The sequence below is a fragment of the Gadus chalcogrammus genome, chromosome 4 (assembly GCF_026213295.1).
Source record: "Gadus chalcogrammus isolate NIFS_2021 chromosome 4, NIFS_Gcha_1.0, whole genome shotgun sequence".
Taxonomy (NCBI): Eukaryota; Metazoa; Chordata; class Actinopteri; order Gadiformes; family Gadidae; genus Gadus; species Gadus chalcogrammus.
The window spans coordinates 21926936-21949795 of record NC_079415.1 but is presented as its reverse complement, the minus strand read 5'-3'; the positions used below and the strand labels follow the sequence as shown (position 1 = coordinate 21949795).

At 42.2% G+C, this 22860-nt stretch overlaps 1 protein-coding gene across 1 annotated transcript in view; it reads right to left on the bottom strand.

Moving 5' to 3' along the window:
• Nucleotides 1-22860, bottom strand: part of mgat5 (alpha-1,6-mannosylglycoprotein 6-beta-N-acetylglucosaminyltransferase) — a 109964-nt gene that overhangs the window by 10583 nt on the left and 76521 nt on the right. The window contains exon 11 of the mRNA XM_056589177.1: nt 1692-1841. Within this exon, the coding sequence (XP_056445152.1) occupies nt 1692-1841 (150 nt within the window). The remainder of the gene's footprint in view (nt 1-1691; nt 1842-22860) is intronic.

The window sequence follows — 22860 nt, the reverse complement described above, 5'->3', positions numbered from 1 at the left end:
ACCCTCAAGCACCCTGCGAGCGATGATTGGAAACCATGCAAAGAAACAAACATACACACATACACTGCACAACACTTACACCTTTCATGCCGCTCAGGCTCTTCCCGTTGAACATGCACAAAATAAGCACATACTGTTTTATTATACACCTACATCATTGAGGGAGCCAGTCAAATGCAATATACAATGTGAGGAGAGAGGTATATCCTCAACGTGCCTACAGGGGGCAGCAAAGCACCATTGAGGCCCTGTGTGTACACACCTCAGAATGAGAGGCAGTCAGTGAGAATGACCGAGGGAGAGAGACAGACAGAATGAAAGAGAGTGAGAGAAGGGGAGCGCGAGAGAGAGAGACAGAATGAAAGAGATAGAGAGAGAAGGGGAGCGAGAGAGAGACAGAATGATAGAAAGAGAAAAGGGGATTGAGACAGAGACAGTAGGAAAGAGAGAGAGAGAAGGGGAGTTAGAGAGAGAGACAGAATGAAAGAGCGAGAGAGAAAGGGAGCGAGAGAGAGATTCTGTGTTCCTCGCTATTGTCTGCAGTCTTACCCCCCGAAACACATTGAATGCAGCCAATGATGGCCTGACACCAGACCAACTGTTGGATTGTGGAACACGTACTGTAATACGCACGACACAGGACTAACATGTGTGTGTGAATAGACAACCAGTTAGAGTAACCATTTTAATACCTCGGTTTGCAGACTATAACTACCCTCCAGTAGTGCTGGTGTTTCCTGTTTTTCAGGTGTGCTGGAATGAGTTCTGCTTTAATCAGACATTCGAGTTTGACGGAGACTATCACTGTGCAGCTGGTCACTTCCCTATTGACACCTCACCACTGATCAGAACTCTTAAACCCATCACATCACTCAATCCTTTCCAAGCACATGAGATGAGAACACCAACTGCAAAAACAAATAGCGTCTTAGTACATCAAGCTTGAGCAGAAAAAACAAACCTGTTGTGTCTGGTTAGTTGTGTAAATAAAAAGTCCCTTTCTCTATTCCGTAAACAACATCTCTGGTTCTCTCGAGTATTGTATTGGCATGATTGTTCCACTCATTTGTTAGTATCTGCTATTCTACTCATCACCCAATCCCTCCCTATTTCTCTCATTCCTTCCCTCCCTGTCTTTTCCTCCCCCGCATCACCCCCCACACATCCAAGCGGGAGTGTGTGCGTGTCTTAACAGAGAGAGGGCCCTTTAGGTTGTGGGGATGCGATCGCATACAAGGCCGTTGAAACAAATCAAAGAATCAAATCAAATAATAATAACAAAATAAGCTAGCTCTAAATACCTCTCATGAGATGAGCATTAAAACCTGTTGGTTGAGGATCGTCCTCTGGGTTAAATAGGTGTTGTCTTGGTTTCATCTTGGTTAACGCTGGGTCGGGGAACTATGGAATCCACCTTTATGATTCACACAAAACTAACTCTGCTGATGACTGAAGTTCACCTTCCTGCTGCTAATAATTCCTTAAAGTGGTCAAGTAAACGGGCGTTTTCTACCCCCTAGTAGCAACCAGAAAAGATACCACCATAAATATCACCGATACTTTGATTGTATGCAAACCTTGAAGTCCCTTTGGATATATGCGTCTGCTGAATGTGTCGGCTAAATGCTTCTGCTAAATGCATCTGCTAAATGCTAAATGCATCGGCTAAATCCAAAAATTTGGGGTCTGACCTTGGACTCCCTGAGGAGGAACTGCAGGTCTCGGCCGCTCAGGATGCCGTGGTTCTTGACGTAGCTGGGCAGGTGGACGGTGCTGGTGCCGTGCACGGTGCCGTGCACCTCCATGTAGCTGTGGATGAGGTCCAGGTACTTCTTCTTGTCCTGAGGCAGACCGATGGGGAAAAGACTTGGATTAGCATACTGTCTGGTTGTCCTGATGGACCCTATGGAGGCAGCTCCTTCAGCGGAGATTCAGTAGGTAAGGAATATTTGTGTCTCAATAATGTAGAGTAAACTGTCGATAATGTACCTCAATTATTCATAATGTATTGACTTATTTTTACATCTACATTTATACTTAATGTTAATATTTTCGAAACGTTTTGCAGTTTAATTATTATTCTACAAAGATTTATCATCATCTTTCAATTACAATGGTTCCGTGGTACGGCCCCGACAAAGTTCATATTATCTAGACCTTCTTGACACCATGTCGAAGAAGGGACATCATTCACATATCCCCATGTATATGTTCATAACTGTGTTTCTACAGTTTCCAGTCTACAGTGTTGAAACCCTTACAGACATTTTGTTAGTTTACTATGAATGGCTGAGCTTTGTTCGGCAATTATGGAGTCACAGTGGCCCGCCTCCAGCAACATGATATGCCAACACAGCCCGTCACCCAAATTTGAGCTCCTCTGCCATAAAACGTGAAAACTTAATCTTAAATCTGAATTGTGAGACATGTGAATCAAGAGAGGATGTCAGTTCTGCTACCTGCTAAAGGACCGTGTCACAGGCAGGCTGAGGTCCCTAGGATGCATTTTAGCACTTTGTCCAGTTCATTTCCTGTTCCTCAGGACACTTTAGCCAGTTCAATTCCTGTCCTGCCTCAGGACACTTTAGCCAGTTCACTTCCTGTCCTGCCTCAGGACACTTTATGGTCTGTTTTTAAAGGAATGACTCCTGTTTCTATAAATCAGGCTGTGAACCGAGCACCATAGATTGGTCTCTATTGGGATCGCGTTGGGCTTGAATTAAAACTGTACCAATAAAATCTGTAACTACGCGGGCAGTCTCGAGTTCAATGAATTATACAGCCATGAATCACAGAATGAATATTAATCATCTTAAACTTCAAAGGCAAACGATTCCATCAGAAAACCTGAGACATCAACTTCCCCTTAATCATTTAGATTGGAAGCACTTCAGACTAGGCAAAGATGATTGGTGTAATCTGCCTATGGACATGTTTCACACAGAACTGGGTCTGCAACTTCATCTTCCCTCTGATCCAATGAGTTTATTCCGATCCATACTCTGGCTGATGTCATACACCTTACCAATAAGATATTCTTCGAATATTTCCAAATTGGCTAGAATTGAATCCGAGATGTATACGTTATTGTTTACTAGGTCTGAGTAAGTCAGAAAGCTGCTCTGCGCTTTTCTCGGAAATGTTAAAAACATTCCTTCTTTTATGGAGTTAAACTAAACGTTAATGTTTCAATATTTACAACAGTAACACCATTTTCGAAGGTGTGATTGCTGTGTCTAAAAAGCAATATAAAAACAGGGACAACCTGGATAAGGAGGACGCTCACCACAGAGACTCATTTCTCCTGACCTTAATGTCGCTTTTGTTACCACTCCTGATGAAGACGGTGCATTAGCATAAAAGGTAAGGTCTGGGCCCGACCTCACCGTCTTGGTTTGGTGTCATGAAGTTTTTTTTAAAGAGAAAGTAAAGATCAAAGCAGGGCCTCCCACTTCCTCCATAATGATAGATGTAGGGGTGAGGAACATGGAAACCCTCTTAACTGACCGAAAGACGCCGCAATTGGGCGTTCTGATAAACATACATGGGGAACAGGAAAGCGGCCTCTGTACCCATGAAATATGCCTAAACTGGCCTTTCATGGTGTTTTAGGCCTTTGAGACTGTACCTGTGATTAATTGTGTGTGTGTGTGTGTGTGTGTGTGTGTGTGTGTGTGTGTGTGTGTGTGTGTGTGTGTGTGTGTGTGTGTGTGTGTGTGTGTGTGTGTGTGTGTGTGTGTGTGTGTGTGTGTGTGTGTGTGTGTGTGTGTGTGTGTGTGTGTGTGTGTGTACGCGCGTCAGGGTCCTCTTTCAGAGCGTGCACTCCTGTCAGGGACTCTAGCGGAGGGCAGTCCTAATTAGAAGGTGAAATCACTGGCCTTTCCTCGTGCTCTGGGACTTGGATTGAGAACCTGACAGGTTGACACATGCGCGTGCGTGTGTCTGCGCAAGTGCTTGCAAGGATTAGGCGAAAGAGATAGGCAAGTCCAAACTTTGAAAAACCAAAGTGCATTCGTTTCCTAAGAGACGTCGCCTCAATGCCATAAACTTACAACACATACAATTAGCTTCCGTTTACACAACCATGACCTTTCACCCACAGTTGTCAACACAACTTCCTGTCTGGCGTTGTGTTTCCTGAAATGGTTCATAAGCTGCTCTGCATGACGCATCACCTTCTCTATTGTGGCTCTACTTTCTCACGTATACGATGACTGATATTTCCAGCGGAATCACTCTGATGTACACGTCTTTGTATCAGAGAACCAGGAAAAAGGGGGGGCAGGGTACGGGATAATGGTGGAAGGAGAGATGAGAGAGTCACACACACAGAGAGAGAGAGACACACAGACAGAGAGAATCTGAAGATAGAAAAGTGCAAGAGAAAAGGGTGCAGGTGCAGGAGGGAGAGGGATGAGGGAGGGAGGAGGACGGGAGATGAGTTAGGAGGAAGGAGAGGAGAGAGAGGAGGGGTGGAGGTGAGGGAGGAGGGAGGGAGGGTGGGAGGAAGGGAGGTGATTTAGGAGGACGAGAGGAGAGGGAGGAGGGAGAGGAAAGGGAGGAGGGGTGGTGAGGGAAGAGGAGAGAATGGGAGGAGGGAAGGAGGGAGAGGAGAGGGAGGAGGTGAGGTGAGGGAGGAGGAGAGAAGGAGGAGTGAGGGAGGGAGGAAGGGTGGGGATTGAGGAGGAAGGAGAGGGAGGAGGGGAGAAGGAGGAGGAAGGAGAGGAGAGGGAGGATGGGAGGAGGTGAGTGAGGAGGAGGAGGAGGGAGGGTGGAAGAGAGAAGAGCGCGAGAGAGAAAAGGGGGAGTTTTATGTCCTTTGAATCCGAGGGAATGGGTTAACCTTGGTGCCTGGGAAAAACAACGTAACAATGGGACGGGGGAGGCGGACAGATAGAGTCGGGCGAGGAGGGGCTGAAAGTGTAGAGGAGGAGGAGAGAGGGGCTGTCAGGGGTGAGGGATCTACAGGCCAATTTGGACACCAGAGGATAACAATTTCTATCAGTGCCAGTCAAGGTTGTCTACGCTTGTTTTTATGACCAGGATACGCCTTCTGACACACCCTTCATGGTCTGACCAAGCCTCTCTCTGTGTTCACAGGATGAGAGAGGCTGGACACTAAAGGATATGGGTCTATCGCCCCCACTCCCAGCCTGCTAGGTTTGTCCTGGCTGGTTACTGTCCTAAAGGCTTGTTTCTGATACAAGAGAGCACTGTTTCATACGCGTGTCCCACGGTGGCCGTGGACATCAGTGGTCACAGATAACCACATCCTTGTTCGTGTGTGTGTGTGTGTGTGTGTGTGTGTGTGTGTGTGTGTGTGTGTGTGTGTGTGTGTGTGTGTGTGTGTGCGCGTTTGCGTTTGAAGCTTTCAACATCAAAGACGCCTCCAATCTAAATGAAAATGAATAGATGCAATATTATAACATTTCGGGATGTGAAGCCATCCTGCCTGGCCACAAAAAAATACGACTTTAAGGACGGATCTCGACTAAACGGAGCCGGTTAGAGATAAACTAAAGGCTCCCATTCTACCTGAAGGCAGAACGCTGGCAAAGATGAATTATAAATACAAATGCCATGCATTCTAACGCATGGCAAATGCCATGCGTTCTCGAAGACGAGAACATCCCTTAAAAAGTCATCAGTCGACTCAGGAACTGACGAGACGCCGCCGTCGGAGACAGACTGAGATGGGGCGTGTGGACAGAGGCCCGGGAATGCGGTGAGCTGGTGATGTCAGAGTGCCCAGCCCAAGTAGCCTTCATGGTGCCCAGCTGATTGTCCTCCAGGGTGGAGCCAAAGGGCAGCATGGCAGCAACACAGGCCCCGGTGGAGAAGAGATTTTGACTCTCTGCTAATGACCGCTGAAGCTAATGAAGGGCCAGTTGCTAACAGTAGCTAGGAATTCACTCGGCCTCAGTCTTGACGCTCTCACCACCTTTTCTCCATTTAGAAAATTGTGACAAATATTTTAGACAGACTTAGGGGATTCAGTCTGATGGAGGGATGCCTAGCTTACGAGAGGCGAGTGTTATGTTGGAAAGATTGAAGAGCAGGGCTGGATTGGGAACCTCTCGCTCTCAGATGCCAATCCATGACCTGCTCTGACTGACTCCCTCACCGTCAACCGTGACCTTCTCTGTGTGCCAGTCCCTTTGGAGGACCCTCTCTCCCCAAGAACCACAGCTCTGATCCAGAGAGGTCTTGAGGCCGTTGGAACAGCGGAGACAGCCAGAGGTTTAGGTGTCCTTGTGTGTCCATGTGCTGCAGTATTAGACGAAGGGGGTGATAACCCATACCCTGGTGTTCATCAATATCCAGTCCTTTGAAGACAGAGACACTAACAAACAACACAGAAGAGGGCGAAAGCACAAGGTTCACTTAAAGGCCCCCTGACATGTCACCAGGTGTGGGCTGATTAGCCGTTACGTGTCCACCTAGATGTGTGCTGGATAGATCAGTCTACCAGCCTACCAGGTGGACTGTAGCAAACGTTGCTCATCTACCCGTCACACATCTAGGTGGACACGCCCACCTGTGGTGTCATAAGGGACAGATTTCCAAAATGGTTTGTAACAGCTAATCAACCCACACCTGGTGGCATGTCATGGGACCTTTAATGTCCATCAGGATGATCTGCTGTGCTGGTAGAGGTTGCTTGGGGGGTACAAATTATCCTTGTTGTGAAACCTTTACATGAAGTACAGCAATCTGCCGTAACTGGCCGACAAAAAAATACCAAATGTGCATTTCCTTGCATCCTTTACTTTTGACCAGGAAGCCGTGGGAGGTTTTAGGAAGGAGGTTTTGTAGGGAAATAGTTTGAAGAACAGATCCAAAATCGCAAAAGTCCAACATTAGTAAACGTTTTCCAGGGGTCAAGTTCTAGATAAATAGCCGGTCATGTGATATTGGCGTGGGTCTTGGTGTCAAGGTGTAGAGGTCTAAACCACAAGCTGGCAGGAGAAACTGAGAAACCTTTTGGCTGGGAAGCTCTTATCAGTAGGAACCGGGAACCATTTCATTAAAACACAGGAGGTAATGAATAGGCCACACAGGAGCCTTATTAGAAGGCCCCAAATTTGACTGCCTGTGTCTAGGAAATGTAGTCCTATGATAAAAGCCTGACATCCCAGAACGACAAAGGCCTCAATGGGAATCAATCTACAAGAACAACTGCCATAGCCAAGACATTCTTGATTATTGGGTCATGACGTGGGCGTTTTTAAACGGTGGTCATAAACATACACGTGTGCATTCACAGCGAGTTAAGTGTTTGATTGAATTTGGTCGACGCTGGTTGATTTGCAAAAGAGAAAGTTGCATAAGACACCATCTATCTATTTCCCCTCTCGAGATGCTGGGCCTGGAGGCTCATTAAACCAAGGACTCCCTCCCTTCCTCTCTCCCTCCAACAGTAATCCCATAGTCTCTGCTGCAGTGTGGTGGTCGCACGGATCTGAATGTATTAAAGAACAAAGTTGGAGAGGGAAAAGGGAGACAAGCCAAAATATACCGAGCTTCACAGGCGCACCTTTTTGAGTTCGAGTTGAGTTTCTTCTCAAACTGTCCCCTTCTCGCGAAGCATCTTCAAAATATAGTGATCATATAGTGGGGTTCAATCGTTGATATTGGGGTCCTCATACGTCATAACGTCAGAGTCTGAAGCAAGGTTCCACTCACCCCTACCAGGACCATAATGATATCCAAAACTTCTATCAAGGTCAGCTGTTAGTGGTTAAGTGATAAATGGCTAAACAGTAACTAACAACATTCAACGTGTTTTTCCATGGTGAATATGTGTATTGAGAAAGACCCGAGGTACTTCCACATTCACCAGTTCGTCAAACCTGGCGCCGAGATCCACCTGGGTGGGCTGTGAGAGGCGTTCAAATTATGACAGCCGTCTGATTTAAACTTAGATCTGAAGTTCAAGAAACTCAGTTTCTGTTTTCCCGGCCAGCGTGGTTTACCTTTTGTTTTTGTTCCCCGTCTCTCTTTTGTCTGGGTGTTCTAAGTGGGTGTTCTGCCGCACCGTGCCGTACTGTAATGTGAAACTTGATTTTGATCTAGGGTCTGTGTTTAGCAGTATATGAGTGTTTATCAGTATGTGTTATATTAGTGCCGTCAATAAAAAAAAAGAATCATAATTAATCTCACAATTTTCTGTAATTAATTTCTTTCATCCTAATCATCATATGTAAGGTATAATATTAGCTTGAGCAAAGTATAAGATCATTTTCAAATTGCAGATGACCATTGTCTTTAGATAAATAAATAAAATAATCATACTAAAAATAAGTCATGATAACAGAAAGAAAATGAACACAGTGTTCACGCATGTGCATGCACATGCGTGAACACTAGATATACAAATAGATAGTAATAATTTTTTTAAATATAAAATAAAATAAAAACATTATCACCATTATCATCATGACAATAACAACCACAACAGCAATAATAATAATAATAGCAATAACAGCAACCCTAATTATAAAGGCAATGGTCATCCATTGCCCTTATAAATAAAATAAGGGCAATGGATGACCATCTATTTAGAAATATATCTATTTTCAGTTGTAATAATGCTGTTGTACTTTCCATGTTGTAAACGTGCCGGATTCTTTCCCTCCATTGAATAATTGTTGGGGGTTGTGGTTTCAGCCAGGAGGCTGGGATTACCTTATTCACTATTAAGAGAAGGATTCTCAGCAAGTATGTTTGTCGGTTCTCTTCAGCTCAGCTGGGAGTACCCCTAGTATAAAGTGTGAAGGTTCAAGAGGTAAATCTATAAAGAGACTTCTTTTTTTTTTTTGTACACTGTGCGAGTATTCTGATATCCTTGGGCAGTCCCAGAATATATACGTGTGATCTCCAACCAGGTCACAACCTCTCCAGCAATGATCTGAGGTGTTACTCCATTTTGATGTTATACGGAGTGCTGAAGTATCTCATTTAAATTTTCCATTCAAATTCCTTCCAGTATGGACTACTGGTTATCTTATGTCCCTGCCTACATGAGGTTTCCCATTGCTCATCTAGGATTATTGTACTCATTTCTAGTTCCCATTTTTCTTTAATATCCAAATTATTTTCTTTTAACTTTTCCTGCAATATATTGTAAATATGTGATATGAACTTTGTCTTCACTGTTCCTTTAGTTGTTTATATAAAGAGGTGTTCCAGTTTTGTTGGTAAGGAGCAGAGCTGTTTCCATTCTTGATGACTTTGGAAATAGTGTTTAATAGGGGTTATGCAGAGCACTCAGCGTTCAAACCGGAAAACAGATGTAACCATTTCCGCTTTTCACTTCCGTACACAACAGTAACGTCTAAGTGACGCTTGTTAAAAGAAAATGTTAGTGTATCACTTTTAATTAAAATGTCACAAATGTTAATCAGAAACGGCAACATCTGAACAACAGCTTTTGTTGTGTGCCGAGATGCTCTGTGTCGGGGAGATTTAACTCTAGCGTAAGTTTCCACCAGTTTCCAAAGGGTGAGTCAGTCAGGGCGATAAGTTGATAAGAGAGCACACTTCCCTTTTGGGCTAAGCCAAATGATTTCTCCACCAGCGTTTTCCCAGCACTTTTTGCCATAGTTGCTATGAGGGGCCTCTCTTCTATAGCAAAGTCCTCATATGGGTCCTCAATGCATAGCAGCCCAATATCAAAAGGGTGCTCATGCACACCCTTGTAGAGTGTACTTCTATGGAACAAAGTGGTAAAGTTAATATCCTACTGTGAAAAGGTTACAATTATAAAAGTAAAATATGTGGTATGCATAGTGTAATGGTTTCAGTAAATACAATGTGTGTTAGTCTAGCGTAATTGTGTCCTCTGCACGGAATAGTCCTCATTTGAGATGAAAATGGCCTGAAGGTAGAAACCATTTCCCACTCAGTGCTGGTTTTCAGAAAAGTTTCTACTCTCGTGACCTCCAAATAGTGATATTGTATTGTTACAAATCATAAACTGCTGTACCCCAGCTAATGTTGACATGTATGACCTCAGTGACTACACCTCACCTGATTCCTCCTCCCATGCACCTGTTAAGCCTGGGTCTTGTAACTAGCATGCTGTTTACGGGCCCAGGTTTCACTCCCTTATGAAGTAAAGAAAATGAATTACATTTCATTGCACCTCTATTGCTTCTAACCTTAGATCACTATACTTTCTTTTAGCAATTTACTATTTTACTGCTGCATACATAGCCTAACTATTATACATATAAAGTGCATTTGCCTCAACCCTTGCTGCAGTTCTGGCCTTGTGCCATTGTTGTTCCGTTTCTGTGCAGGCATGAACAGGGGGGACAACCTGGATATTGAGCTCTGAGTAATGAGCTGTCTGAAAGAGCAATGCAGCAGTGTGATTACACACTGCTGTAGCAGCTTTGCATGAACACTGACTTGAGGTCATGACGACAGGATCTGAATCACAAAGCACTATCTGTGAAGAATACCCAAAGAGACAATTGGACATCAGTTGGCAGAACAGATACCACTAAATTAAGACAAGGGGCTTCCTACAAGTCTACCACAATAAACATATATTGCTCAGTACTGGAACGCCTGCCACTACAGGGTGTCAATAGTTGCAAGTAGCAATTGCAAAAGGAGAGGAAACCCATATATATAGCTTTAGAATGTAATGTCGTGGCAAGTGTCCCAATGTTTTTATCGGTATAGTTTGTGTGTTTAGTATACAAAAATTGTTAACCATACGAGGAGAGGTATACCAAATATGTTGCAATATAAATATTTACTGTCAATCAACTTGCTCAAAGTACCTTAATTCACTAACCAGTCAATCCAGAAAAATGCAGTGTTTTTTTGTGATTTATGCGGCCAAAAATCCTTGATTATGCGGCACGTTTTCTTAAGAAATGCGATGAAATATGCGGCATATTTATGCAATTTTATGCGATGAAATTGCGGGAACTTGCAAAAACATGCGGGAACTTGACTCCCCCAACTCCCTGTTCTCACTAGGCTACTACTTTAATGTAAAGATTCATTACTTATTACTTTATATGATACAAACAGCATACTACATCACAGAAAGTGCTGGGAATATTTACAATTTACAATTTGACCTGACGAGCTGGCTGTCGCCTTGCATGGTTGACTCTGCCGCCGGTGTATCAATGTGTGTATTAAACGATGTAAGTCGCTTTGGATAAAAGCGTCTGCTAATTGCCCTAATTGTACATTGGAATATTTAAGTTCTCATCTTGTTTTATTTGAGACCTTAAAACATGGCACAAACTTACAAAACATTGAGTACAACTTCTGTAGCTTTACAAAAACAATCTGCTACAACTTCTGTAAAAAAAATAATAAAAAAATAAAAATAATAAATGTTCCTGTTTTCCAGAGGAAGCTTTTCAAAAGAGTAACAAAAAAAGTGCAATCTTACAACTGTAAAGTTGCATCAACTCATTGAATGAAACTACAACAGTCTACAACACTGTGAAAATGAAAACTAACTGCGTAGCCTCTAACACATTGGTTCTCAAAGTGCGGCCCGCGGGCCAATGGCGGCCCGCGGAATCATTCCTGGCAGCCCGCAATGACATACATAATTATGTAAGTTATATAAAATAATAAAAAAAAACTTTTTTTTTAAATTATTATATCAATATTAATTTAAACAAAAATAAATGATTATAAAGAGAAAAGTCGATTCTCTCTAGCTTTCAATTAAATACTTTTACATTTGTTAGTTTTAATCCGACTGTACATTACTTTGAAAGGCTGAACCTCAGTTTCGTGATTTAGACCTCACTTGACCTAACTCCCAGAGGTCCACGGTGCAATGTTTCTTTTGACCACTGGGATGCTGGCGGCGTTTCCCGCCGATTTTTTTTTTCCTTTGGCGGCCCTCAGTCAAATTTTGGGTTCCTAAATTGGCCCTCAGATGTCAAAACTTTGAGAACCCCTGCTCTAACACTAGCCAATCATTCCTCATCCTCATCCCCTCTCCCTCAATGTCCATCTCTTTAACAATCCTTACATGTTTGGCTGCGGCAAAGTGGTTTTCCAGCGTCGACTTCCGCCTGTGGTCCAACACGCAGTTGCACGGAGTGCAAAATAATTTGCACCCACTGTCGTGTAACAATCAGGGAAACTGCTTTGCACAGTCTTTTGCACTTATCTTTGTTGGCAAATGAGACCGCTTCATCTTGCCTTCGTCGCGGGGTTTGCGATGACGTTCACGTCGCCTAATTACGTCACTCCATAACGTTCCCATGGCAACAGGGGGAAATGGCTGCTTTTTTCGCGGAAATAGGCAATTTATGCGTTGGAAGTGCGGCATATTTGAAAAAATGCGGCCCCCGCATGAATATGTGGATTTAAGCTGATTATGCGTTGAATTATGCAAACGCATAATCGCATTTTTCTGGAGGGACTGACTAACAGGTAGAGCATAGCCATTTATCAAGTGTCTCAGAAGAAGGTGTGCACTGTTGTATTTGTGAATATGGTGTTAACATAGTCGAGAACATGCTCGTGGCCAAATGAAAGCAGTTGCAGTGTAAATATATTTGTTCCGAGTGGCTTGATGAACGTATGCTGTACAGCCATTGAACTGGAACAGACTGCGAAATTTAACAGAAGACAAGCTGCTCTGACACTGACAGTACCTGTCAACCTGTCTTTGTTTGGAACTGGTGGAAAAGAAGATACAGCATCCATTCATTCATTAATTCATCACAGTTGTCTTTATACATATCAATGTTTTAGGAATCTGAAACACCTGCCAGAACGGTAGTCGACATTAAACCTAGCAGCTATAGTAGACACCTAAGAACAGCGTACCATGTCGACAATGACCAGCATAAACATGCAGGACATCGTAGTAATTATACTGTTGGTAGGAAAAAAACATCGCTAAATGCAGTCTTCATCTGATTGTTTTAATTGTCTGTGAGCAAAAATACTGATAAACTAACTGATAGCATACAAGTCTACAACTAGGCTACTTGGTTATCTTACGCTAACGAGGGCTATTAGCAAAAGCTACAAATGTACCCTTTATAATTATGAATGAATGAGGAGGCGTAAAACTTAAATCCCTTGTCTAACAGAGTAATCGGGGCTCTGGACGTCCGTTTGGCAATACTGTGCACATCGGTAATGGTGATTTGGGGTAGCTCCTGTAAACACCGGCTGTAGAAGGTCGTCAAAATAAGCTCAGCTGCGTTTGGAACCCGGAAGAATGTTGTGCATAAGGTCTATTTGTAAGTACCTAGAAGTCATAGAAGTCTTGGTTTGGTAAATCATATTCCTCTTTGAGCTGTTCAGATGATTTTAAGACTGCTCTATCAAACAGCTGGTCCAAAACCACAAAATCTCTTTCCTTCCATTTCAGGAAACCTTTATCCAACCAAGCTGGAGAGAACTCAGTTGTTTGCGATCATTAAAGCTCTGGAAATGGTCATGGGAAGTCGTAGCTTTTTTTTGTAACGATTGACCATATTTTTAAGGTTTTCTTGCTCCATACATTAGTAATTTTCTTGTCGTGGTTTAAGAATGGTATTGAATCTATGGGCAAATTTGGGCACTCACTCTGCTCCATTCCCACCCACATAGTGTCAGTGTCTTCGGATATCCAAGCCATCATTGTTCTGAGTTGGGCTGCCCAATAATCATTTTTCAGGCTAGGCAAGTCTAGGCCTCCACTGTCTTTTGGGCAGAGAAGTCTTTTAAATTTAAGTCTGAGCCGTTTGCCTTGCCAAATAAACCTGGATAGCCATTTATCTAATATAGAAAAGGTGCAGGCAGGAATATAGATAGGTAGTGATTGGAAGAGAAATAGCAACCTTGGTAAAATGTTCATTCTTAGTTTATATTCTTCCTATCAGGGAGAGTGGTAGGATTTCCCCATCTTGTAAGGTCCCCTTTTAAGTGTCCCATCAATTTCCCATAGTTGGCTTTAAACAATTGTTATAAGTCCAGTGGCGGTTCCTTAGAGGAGGCAACGGAGGTAACGCCTCCTCGTGATTTTTGTAAATAAATTATTATTAAAAAATATTAATTTTTCAAAATGATCTATGTACAATCTGTGTTTATTACTGAATAATTACAAGAAAATGTTAAAAAAACAACTGCGAAGTGCCATTGCAAGCGCGGAGGCTGGCCGAAGTTACTCTCAGCATGTTGTGTCCAGGGTTGGCCACGGAAGGGAGCGGAGGCAAAGAGGCCAAAACTCACTTTTACCGCCTTTGAGAATAAAAAATAACCAATCACAATTCAGTTGCACTGTTGCGAGGTAAATCATCTATACCATGTTAAACATAGGAAGGGAGGACAGCCTCATCTACTCCTTGCAACCAATCACAAATCAGTATTTTTTTAAATAATGTTCTTCTGAGCAAATTCGGTCTTTCTAGTCAGTTGCCGCGGCTAACAAAGATTACGACTACAACGATATCAAGGAGGAGAATATAATTCAATATCTACAAGAACACAATTTTCGAGGCTACAGCTGGGCATAAAAGAGAATGGAAGACCAACACCGAGACTGAACTTGATCCAGACCACAAAAGCAGGTGGCTCACGAAGCTTCAAGGAGGAGAACTACACTCGGACGGAATGGCTAGCTGGCTCTGATCGGAAATTATTCTGCTGGCCTTGCATTTTGTTTGATGAATCACCTACACCTAACCCATGGATTAGCATTGGATTTGATGACTTAAAGAAGAACTTGCAGAGCCATGGAGAGACATGGCAAGTCCAAGAGCCACATTAATTCCAACTTAAAGTTGAAACTGTTTGGACGTGTGCGGATTGATGAAGCCCTCAGCCAGGCAGCTAGCATCGCTACAATGGACTTGTAAGAAGAAATCAGGATACTACGTAAAATGATTATTGCAGTGGTATATTGCTGCTCGCAGCTGTATTTTTCGTTATTATTCTCTCTAACAACGCCTCCAAACCACGCGTCACGCGAGTATGTTTTTTCTAAAGTTGTGTAGACATGCATGTGCGGGTGCACTGCGCGCGTTCATGAATGCGCGTTCATGTTTGCCTCCCTGGTGAGCTCGGCCAGGAACCGCTAATGGATAAGTCTGTTATAATAATTCCCAAGTATCTAAATCCTTAAGACCATTGAAAATCAAGCCTTCCTGACAATTGATTTGGCCAATGTCCAACTTACATCATTGCCTCTGATTTTGATTGGTTGATTTGATAACAAGAAAGCTCTCCATATTTCGTGATGGTGTCTATCAGTGCAGGGACCGAGAGGACTGGGTCACTTACATAAGTCCGGATATCATCGGCGTAAAGAGATATCTTATGCTCCCTGTTTCCCATGTCTTTTGCCTTTTATTTCCTCATTCTTATAGACGCTGCAAAGGATTCAATATTTATAGCGAACAGCAGGGGGCTAAGACAGTCCCCTTGTCTGACTGCTCTCTCTAAGTCAAAGAACCCAGAACAGTATCCATTTACTCTAACACGTGATCTTGGATTTCTGTAAATAATTCTGACCCAATCTATAAATGTTGAGTGAAATCCCGTTGCAGATAGTGTTTTGCATAAAAATTCCCAATTCGAAAGTAATAAAGTCGGAACACCGTCAAGATGGTCGCATAGCGAGAGAGCTCCCGATTGAGCCAGAGCAATTAGAGAAATATCTCCATACAAACCAAAGAAATAATTCCGCAAAAAGTGTAGAGAAAGGGGAGAAGAAGTAATATCACCACTTTGAGCAGTAAACGTCGTCTGAAGACGGGGGTGAGAAAGACAGGCACAGCGACAACTAACAGCTAACAGGGGTAAGCTAACGAAGCGACGTGGAGCAGTGTGGAGTAATGGCGGACACGGAACTGATCCTGCGAGAACTGAGAGAGTTTCGCCGAGAAAACAAAGAACAATTAGGGACAATAAAAGAATAAATAGTTAAGGTGAATGCCAGATTGGACGAGGCGGAAGGGCGAATTGGGAGAGCAGAAGAGAGGATCCAAAACACCGAAGAAGTTATCACGGCTATGCTACAGCTGCACACCAAGCTGGAGGACAAGTTGCTGGATCTGGAAAGCCGCTCCAGACGCGAGAACATAAGGATCTATGGGGTGCCGGAGGGATCCGAGAAGGAATCAACCACAATGATCTAATTTGTGGAAAATCTACTCCGCGAAGGTCTCGAGCTGACTAATGACATGCCCGACCAGCAGATCGAGAGAGCTCACCGGTCTCTGGGACCGCAGCCGCCGGCGGACGCGCCGCCACGCTCCATTGTAATCAAGTGTCTAAGCTTTAAAACAAAAGACACATTACTCCGCAAAGCATGGCAGAAGAAGGGGTTTGCCTGGCAAGAAAACCACATAAACCTGGACCACGACTACCAACCTCTAATACTCAAGAAACGAAGAGAATACACAGAGATACGCAAAGTGCTGAAGGAAAATAGAATCCAGTTCCAGACCCTCTTCCCTGCCAGGCTGCGCGTGAGACACGAGGACGGGACCAAAACTTACGAGACCATGGAGGAGGCATCAGAGGACCTGCGGAGAAGAGGCTACACCTTGACAACCACCACACCTCCGGCGACGCTCATGGAGCAGGTGCAGCGGCTGACCTGGACGAGAGTGGATCGACGCGCAAGGAAGGGCACAGCCGGACGGGAGCTGGGATACAAGGAGAAGCTCCGAGCCTTCAGGAAATCATCACCGTCCCCCTCCGGCACCTAAAGGACTTAACCCACGGCCTGAGGACGTCGGAATAAACTGTGAAATCGGACACTATATCCGTAATTAGTGGTGGAGATCCACTGTTTAATAGACTGGTTCGTTCGGGGCCGATTTTTTCACCTTACATTTTTTTTTTTTCGACATGTGACTGTTGCAGGTAAGGGCCTCTCCCTCCGAACTGAGGGAGACTTTTCCCTTCGAGCCTCCTCGGGAGGTTCAACAGGGTCAGGTTAACAGACCCCTACATAGGGAGTCACAAGGACAAATCGTATTCAGTTTGATGTTTATTAATGTGTTAATTATTCATTCCCTGCCGGTTCACGCGGGGAGGGGGAAGCGCACCAGGTTTTTGTTTGGGATGGAGGAGGGAATCACATAGATGCAAAACAGGTCTTTGAAAATAGCATCATTTAATATAAATGGTGTACTCAATCCAGTTAAGAGGGGGAAAATCTTATCAAAATTAAAGAAAGATAAAATTCAAAAAGCTTTCCTACAAGAGACACCTCAGCGACTCAGAACATGCTAAACTGAATAAATCAGGATTTAAACATGTTTACTTCTCTTCACATGAATCGGGAAGGCGGAGAGGAGTGGCGACTGATATCCAATGCGGTAAACTATGAACACATATCAGAACATAAGGGTAAGGAAGGCAGATTTGTTATGGTTATAGGAAGAATAGAAGGTGTTGTGATAAGTCTCCTTAACGTGTATGTTCCACCGGGCAGTGTCTGGTCCTTCTATAAACGTATGGTTGATTTAATGACAAAAAGTCAAGGGATTCTAATAGGTGGTGGAGATTTTAACATTCGATTAAACCCGAAAATTGACTCTTCAAACAGGAAATCCGACGCAAAAAACATTAGCAGAAGATTAAATATTTGGATGCGTGAAGTGGGGATTGTTGGCGTGTGGAGAGAGAAAAACCCGACGAGCTGAGACTACTCACATTACTCGCACGCTCACAATGTATACTCGCGCATCGATTACTTTTTTATACTTAAAGGAGATTTCTTTAGGGTGGATAACTGTGAAATAGGACCCAGTACTATTTCAGATCACGGTCCCATCTATATGTCAATTTATCTTAATAATAAGAAGAAATCTACGCTCTGGAGACAGAACTCAAGTATTCTGAACAACCCAATTATTAAAGATAAACTGAAAAGTGAAATTGAATTATATTTGGAAAATAATGATAATGAGGAAGTGACCCCACCCATTCTCTGGGATGCATTAAAAGCAGTGTTGAGGGGCAAAATAATAGCCATCTCCTCATATGAGAAGAAAATTAGGGAGCGAAAACTAAAAAAATTAGAAGAGGACTTGAAAAGTCTACAGAGAGAACATGCAAAGTATCTCAAAGATGACAACAAATTTAAGATTATAAAATTTAAAAAAGAAATAGATGAAATAAATACTCAGGAAATTAAAAAAAAGCTCCTTTTTACAAAGCAACAATACTATGAGACAGGTGGGAAATCACTGAAACTTTTATCATATAGATTAAGAAAACAACAAGCAGACAGAACTATATATAAAATAAGAAACTCTGTAACGAAAGTAATAGAAACTAGTCAGGAGAAAATACAACAATGCTTCCAAGAATACTACAAAAAATTATATTCCCAACCACAGACAAGCAACGACAACCAAATCGATGCCTTCTTGTCCCAGGTAAACCTTCCAAAGATCACTGATGAACAAAATGGAAAATTAACATCTAAAATAACAAAAGAAGAAATTCAATTGGCAATCAGGAGGATGAAAGGGGGGAAGTCTCCAGGGACAGATGGTTTTCCCACAGAATGGTACAAAACAATGCAAGATCAACTAATCCCAACACTATTAAAAACATTCAACTGGTTCTGGAAAACAAAAACATTCCCCCCTCATGGAGGGAGGCGGTGATTTCGACCATACCTAAAGAGGGGAAAGACAAATTGGAATGTGGGAATTACCGTCCTGTAAGTCTTTTAAACAACGACTATAAACTATTCACCTCCATATTATCTAAGTGAATAGAATTTATACTACTGGTATTAATACACGAGGACCAGACTGGCTTCGTCAGGAAAAGACAGACCCAAGATAACATAAGGAAATCACTGCACGTTGTGAGACAAGTCACACAACAAAGACTGGAGGCGTTGATACTAAGTTTGGATGCAGAGAAAGCATTTGACTCAGTGAGGTGGTCTTTTTTATATAAAGTACTTTCAAAATTTGGCTTTCATACAACTATAATTGACACGTTTGCAGCACTATATGGCGGACCAACTGCTAGAGTCAAAATCAATGGAGATTTGTCCAACTCGTTCATTCTGGAAAGAGGAACAAGACAGGGGTGTTGTGCGTCGCCGCTCCTCTTTGCCTTGTTTGTAGAACCCATAAGTCAGCTAATTAGGCAGAGAACTGATATAAAGGGGGTACCGATGGCATCCGGGGAGCAAAAACTGGCCCTATTTGCAGACGATTTATTGATAAGTATAACAGAACCTACTCAGACACTCCCAAAATTTATGAAATTGCTAGAGGAATTTGGTTCAATCTCAGGTTACAAAATTAATGTTAATAAAACCCAAATATTAACATTTAATTATGACCCTCCAGTTTCAATTAAGACCATATACAACTTGAATTGGGAGGATGAGTTCATTAAATATTTGGACGTCTCATTACCTAGGGACTTCACAAGGTTATATAACATCAACTACGATCCCTTAAAATCAAAGATAAAAACTGATATACAAAGATGGAACGTTATTCCCTTTTTGAGTTTAAGCTCCCGGATAGAATCAATCAGGATGAATATTCTCCCACGGATGCTGTATCTTTTTCAATGGCTACCAGTTAGAATACCATCTAAGCAATTCTTAGAATGGGACAGATTGATAGCGAGGTATCTGTGGCAAGGGAAAAAGGCCAGAATTAAATTCAAAACGCTGCAATTAAGAAAAGGAAAGGGTGGGATGGGCCTTCCCTGCCTACAGGAATACTACTATGCAGCCCAGTTAAGGCCGCTAGTCTGCCTGTGTTCACCATCATACACTGCAGCATGGAAGGAAATAGAAGGAACGATGGTAAAGGGTATCCCAATAACAGCTCTACTAAATGATAACAAACTGCAAGAAGAACAGGAGATTCCAGAAGACTCTATAACAGGCAGCTTCCTGAAGTCCTGGCAGGAAATAACCAAAATTTGCAGATTTAAAAACACATCTAAAATTATGAGGTGGTGTGCCTATGACTCAGACTTTTCACCGAATAAACTCGACGGCAGATTCAAGACATGGATCACAAGAGGTTTAACTTCCTATTATTCATTTGTCCACAAGGGGGTATTTCAGAGTTTTGAAACCCTACAGAAGGATCACGGTCTGGGGAAAGATGATTTCTTCAGGTACCTGCAAGTGAGAGATTACTTTAACAAAAATATTAAAGAGGCGTTAGGAAAAGATGGGCCAGGGTTCATGGAGGTATTTCTAGCATTGACTAAATCTAGAACATGCGATAAAATTATCTCAAAATTATATAACGCCATACAATTATCCAAACAAGAGAATACAGAATACATAAAGAGGAAATGGGAAAAATAAATAGGGGTAAAGATCTCACAGGAGAACTGGGAGAAAATATGTCAACTACAATGGCTCTCGACCGGGTCAAATACATGGCGGGAGTTCTGCTGGAAAAATATAACAGCGGAGACGCCTGTTGGAGGCTCTGTGGATCTATTGGAGCCAACCACTTCCATATTTTCTGGGACTGCCAAGCAATGAGGTCTTACTGGGAAGAGATCCACCAACATATTAACAATGTATTTAATGTAAACATCCCATTAAAATGTGAAACTTTGTTTTTGGGAAATATATTGTTTGAAACGTGGAACATAAAAGACAAAAAACTGCTCGCTATACCGTTGGCAGCTAGTAAGAAATGTGTCACGAGGAAATGGTTAAAAGTGGACCCTCCCACCATTGATGAATGGATCGAAATTGTGTATGAGATTTATGTTATGGAAAAGATCTCTTATTCCCTCAAGGTCGAGAAAGACATTTTTTATAAGACCTGGTCCAAATGGACTGAGTATGTGAAACCAGTTAGATCTGACTTTATTTGAATATACTTGTGTTTTGTGTGATCCTCCTTTTTTTTCTGAAGTGAAGTGCGCTCCCCGGTTGTGTTCTCTTTATCTCTGTTATTGTTCCTACAGGGAGTAGTTTAGGTCCATAAAACAAAACCCCAGAAAGGCAGTATTTGACAGACTAAAGCTGTATCTAATGTATGTGATGGAAATGTGCCTTTCTAAATAAAAAGAGAATTTAAAAAAAAAAAAAATTCCAATTCATGGTATCAAACGCTTTCTGTGCATCAAAGCTTATTAACATTGAGTTTTGTGTGTTTCTTTTAGCGCAAGTAATGATGTTTAGGGTTCTTCTTATATTGTTAGCACCCTGCCTATTGGGAATGAATCCAGTTTGGTCTGGGTTTATCAAAGTAGTAACATGTTTTTGAACTCCATGTGCTAAAATACCTTTCACAGAGTGTTGGGTTCTTCCCTTCTTTATGTATCACAGATATAATGGCCTGAGACCATGTCTCCGGAGGGTTGTTCTCGGAGAGGGAGTATCTAAACACCATAGTTAGTATGGGCGCTAGGTCGTTTATGAAGCATTTATAGAATTCTCCAGGAAACCCAACGACTCCTGGAGACTTGTTGCTTTTAATCTATTTATTGCATCTCTTTTTTCTGTTTCCGTAATTGGTGTTATCATCTGTTTTGATGCTTTTTCTGGTAATGTGGGGAGGTTTAAACCAGTGAGGAAGGTATAAGTATTCTCTGCTGATGTTTGTAGTCTGGGTTCTTTGTGTACCTTTTTGTAGAATGAAGCAAAGGCATCAGCCATTTCTTTGGGTTGAGACACTGTTTTGTTCAGGGTATGGTGACAAATTTTGGAGACAGTACGATTGGCTTGAGCTTCATGAAGTTGGAAGGCTAGAAGGCGGCTAGCTCTATTCCCAATCTGGTAATATCTGTCTGGGAAATCTTAAAGCCCCTTCCGCTTTATATGACAAAAGTTTGACAAGGCTTTTCTTGCCTTCTTAAGTTCTGTAGCAATGTTACTTGTTCTTGTGATTTTGTGTTGTGTCTCTAGGAGCTTTATTTTTTCTTCCAGGTTTAATTGTTCTTCGAGTCGCCGTCTTTCTATTTTTGATGATGTCTGTATGATTTTTCCTCTTATAACCGTTTTTGCCCCCTCCCACAAAATTGAAGGATTAACTTCGCCATCATCATTGATCTCAAAATATTCTTTTAGAGTTTTACTTAAATATTCTACTGTTTCTGACTTATTCAGCAGTGATACATTTAGCCTCCAGTATCTGAAAGAAGAATGTAAACCCAAATTTACCTTCAGCACAATGGGAGCGGGATCACTCAGAGTTATAGGTTCAATGAAACATTACATTACATTATACATGTATTGTTGGGGGAGACAGAAAAAGTCAATCTTTGAGAAGCTATTGTGTACGTTAGAGAAAAAACTGAAATCCTTCCCTTTTGGGTTTCTGGTTCTCCATGGGTCAAAGTTCAGACATGACAAAGTTTGGACATGAAGTTATTTAATGTTTTTGTTTTGGGGCACTGAGATCCCCTCTCAATGGGTATCTTATCCATTTTCCCATCCTGCACTTCATTGAAATCCCCTCCTATAATTAATATCCCTTTTGAATTGCCTGCAATAATGTTAACTATTTCTCTAAAGAACATTGGGTCAAACTCGTCTGGAGCATATATATTCAATATAGATACCTCAGTTCCCCCAGCGGTCCCAGTCAACTTGACATACCTTCCTGATTTATCCTGTACCACCTTCTGGGCACTAAAGGCCAAACTTCTGTTAATTAAAATAGCGCCCCTCTTTTTTCCCCATTTGATGCACTATACACTAGGTTAACCCATTCCCTTCTTAATTTGATGTGCTCGCTCTTGTAGTAGAGCAATTGAGCAGTGGATTTTTTTTAACTGGGAGAGTATTTTCTTCCTTTTGATAGGATGGTTAATCAATGGACATTATAACTCACTATTGTCAGTTTATCCATGTGGATAAAAGTATCCCATGATTTTGTCCATCAAAGTTAACATAAG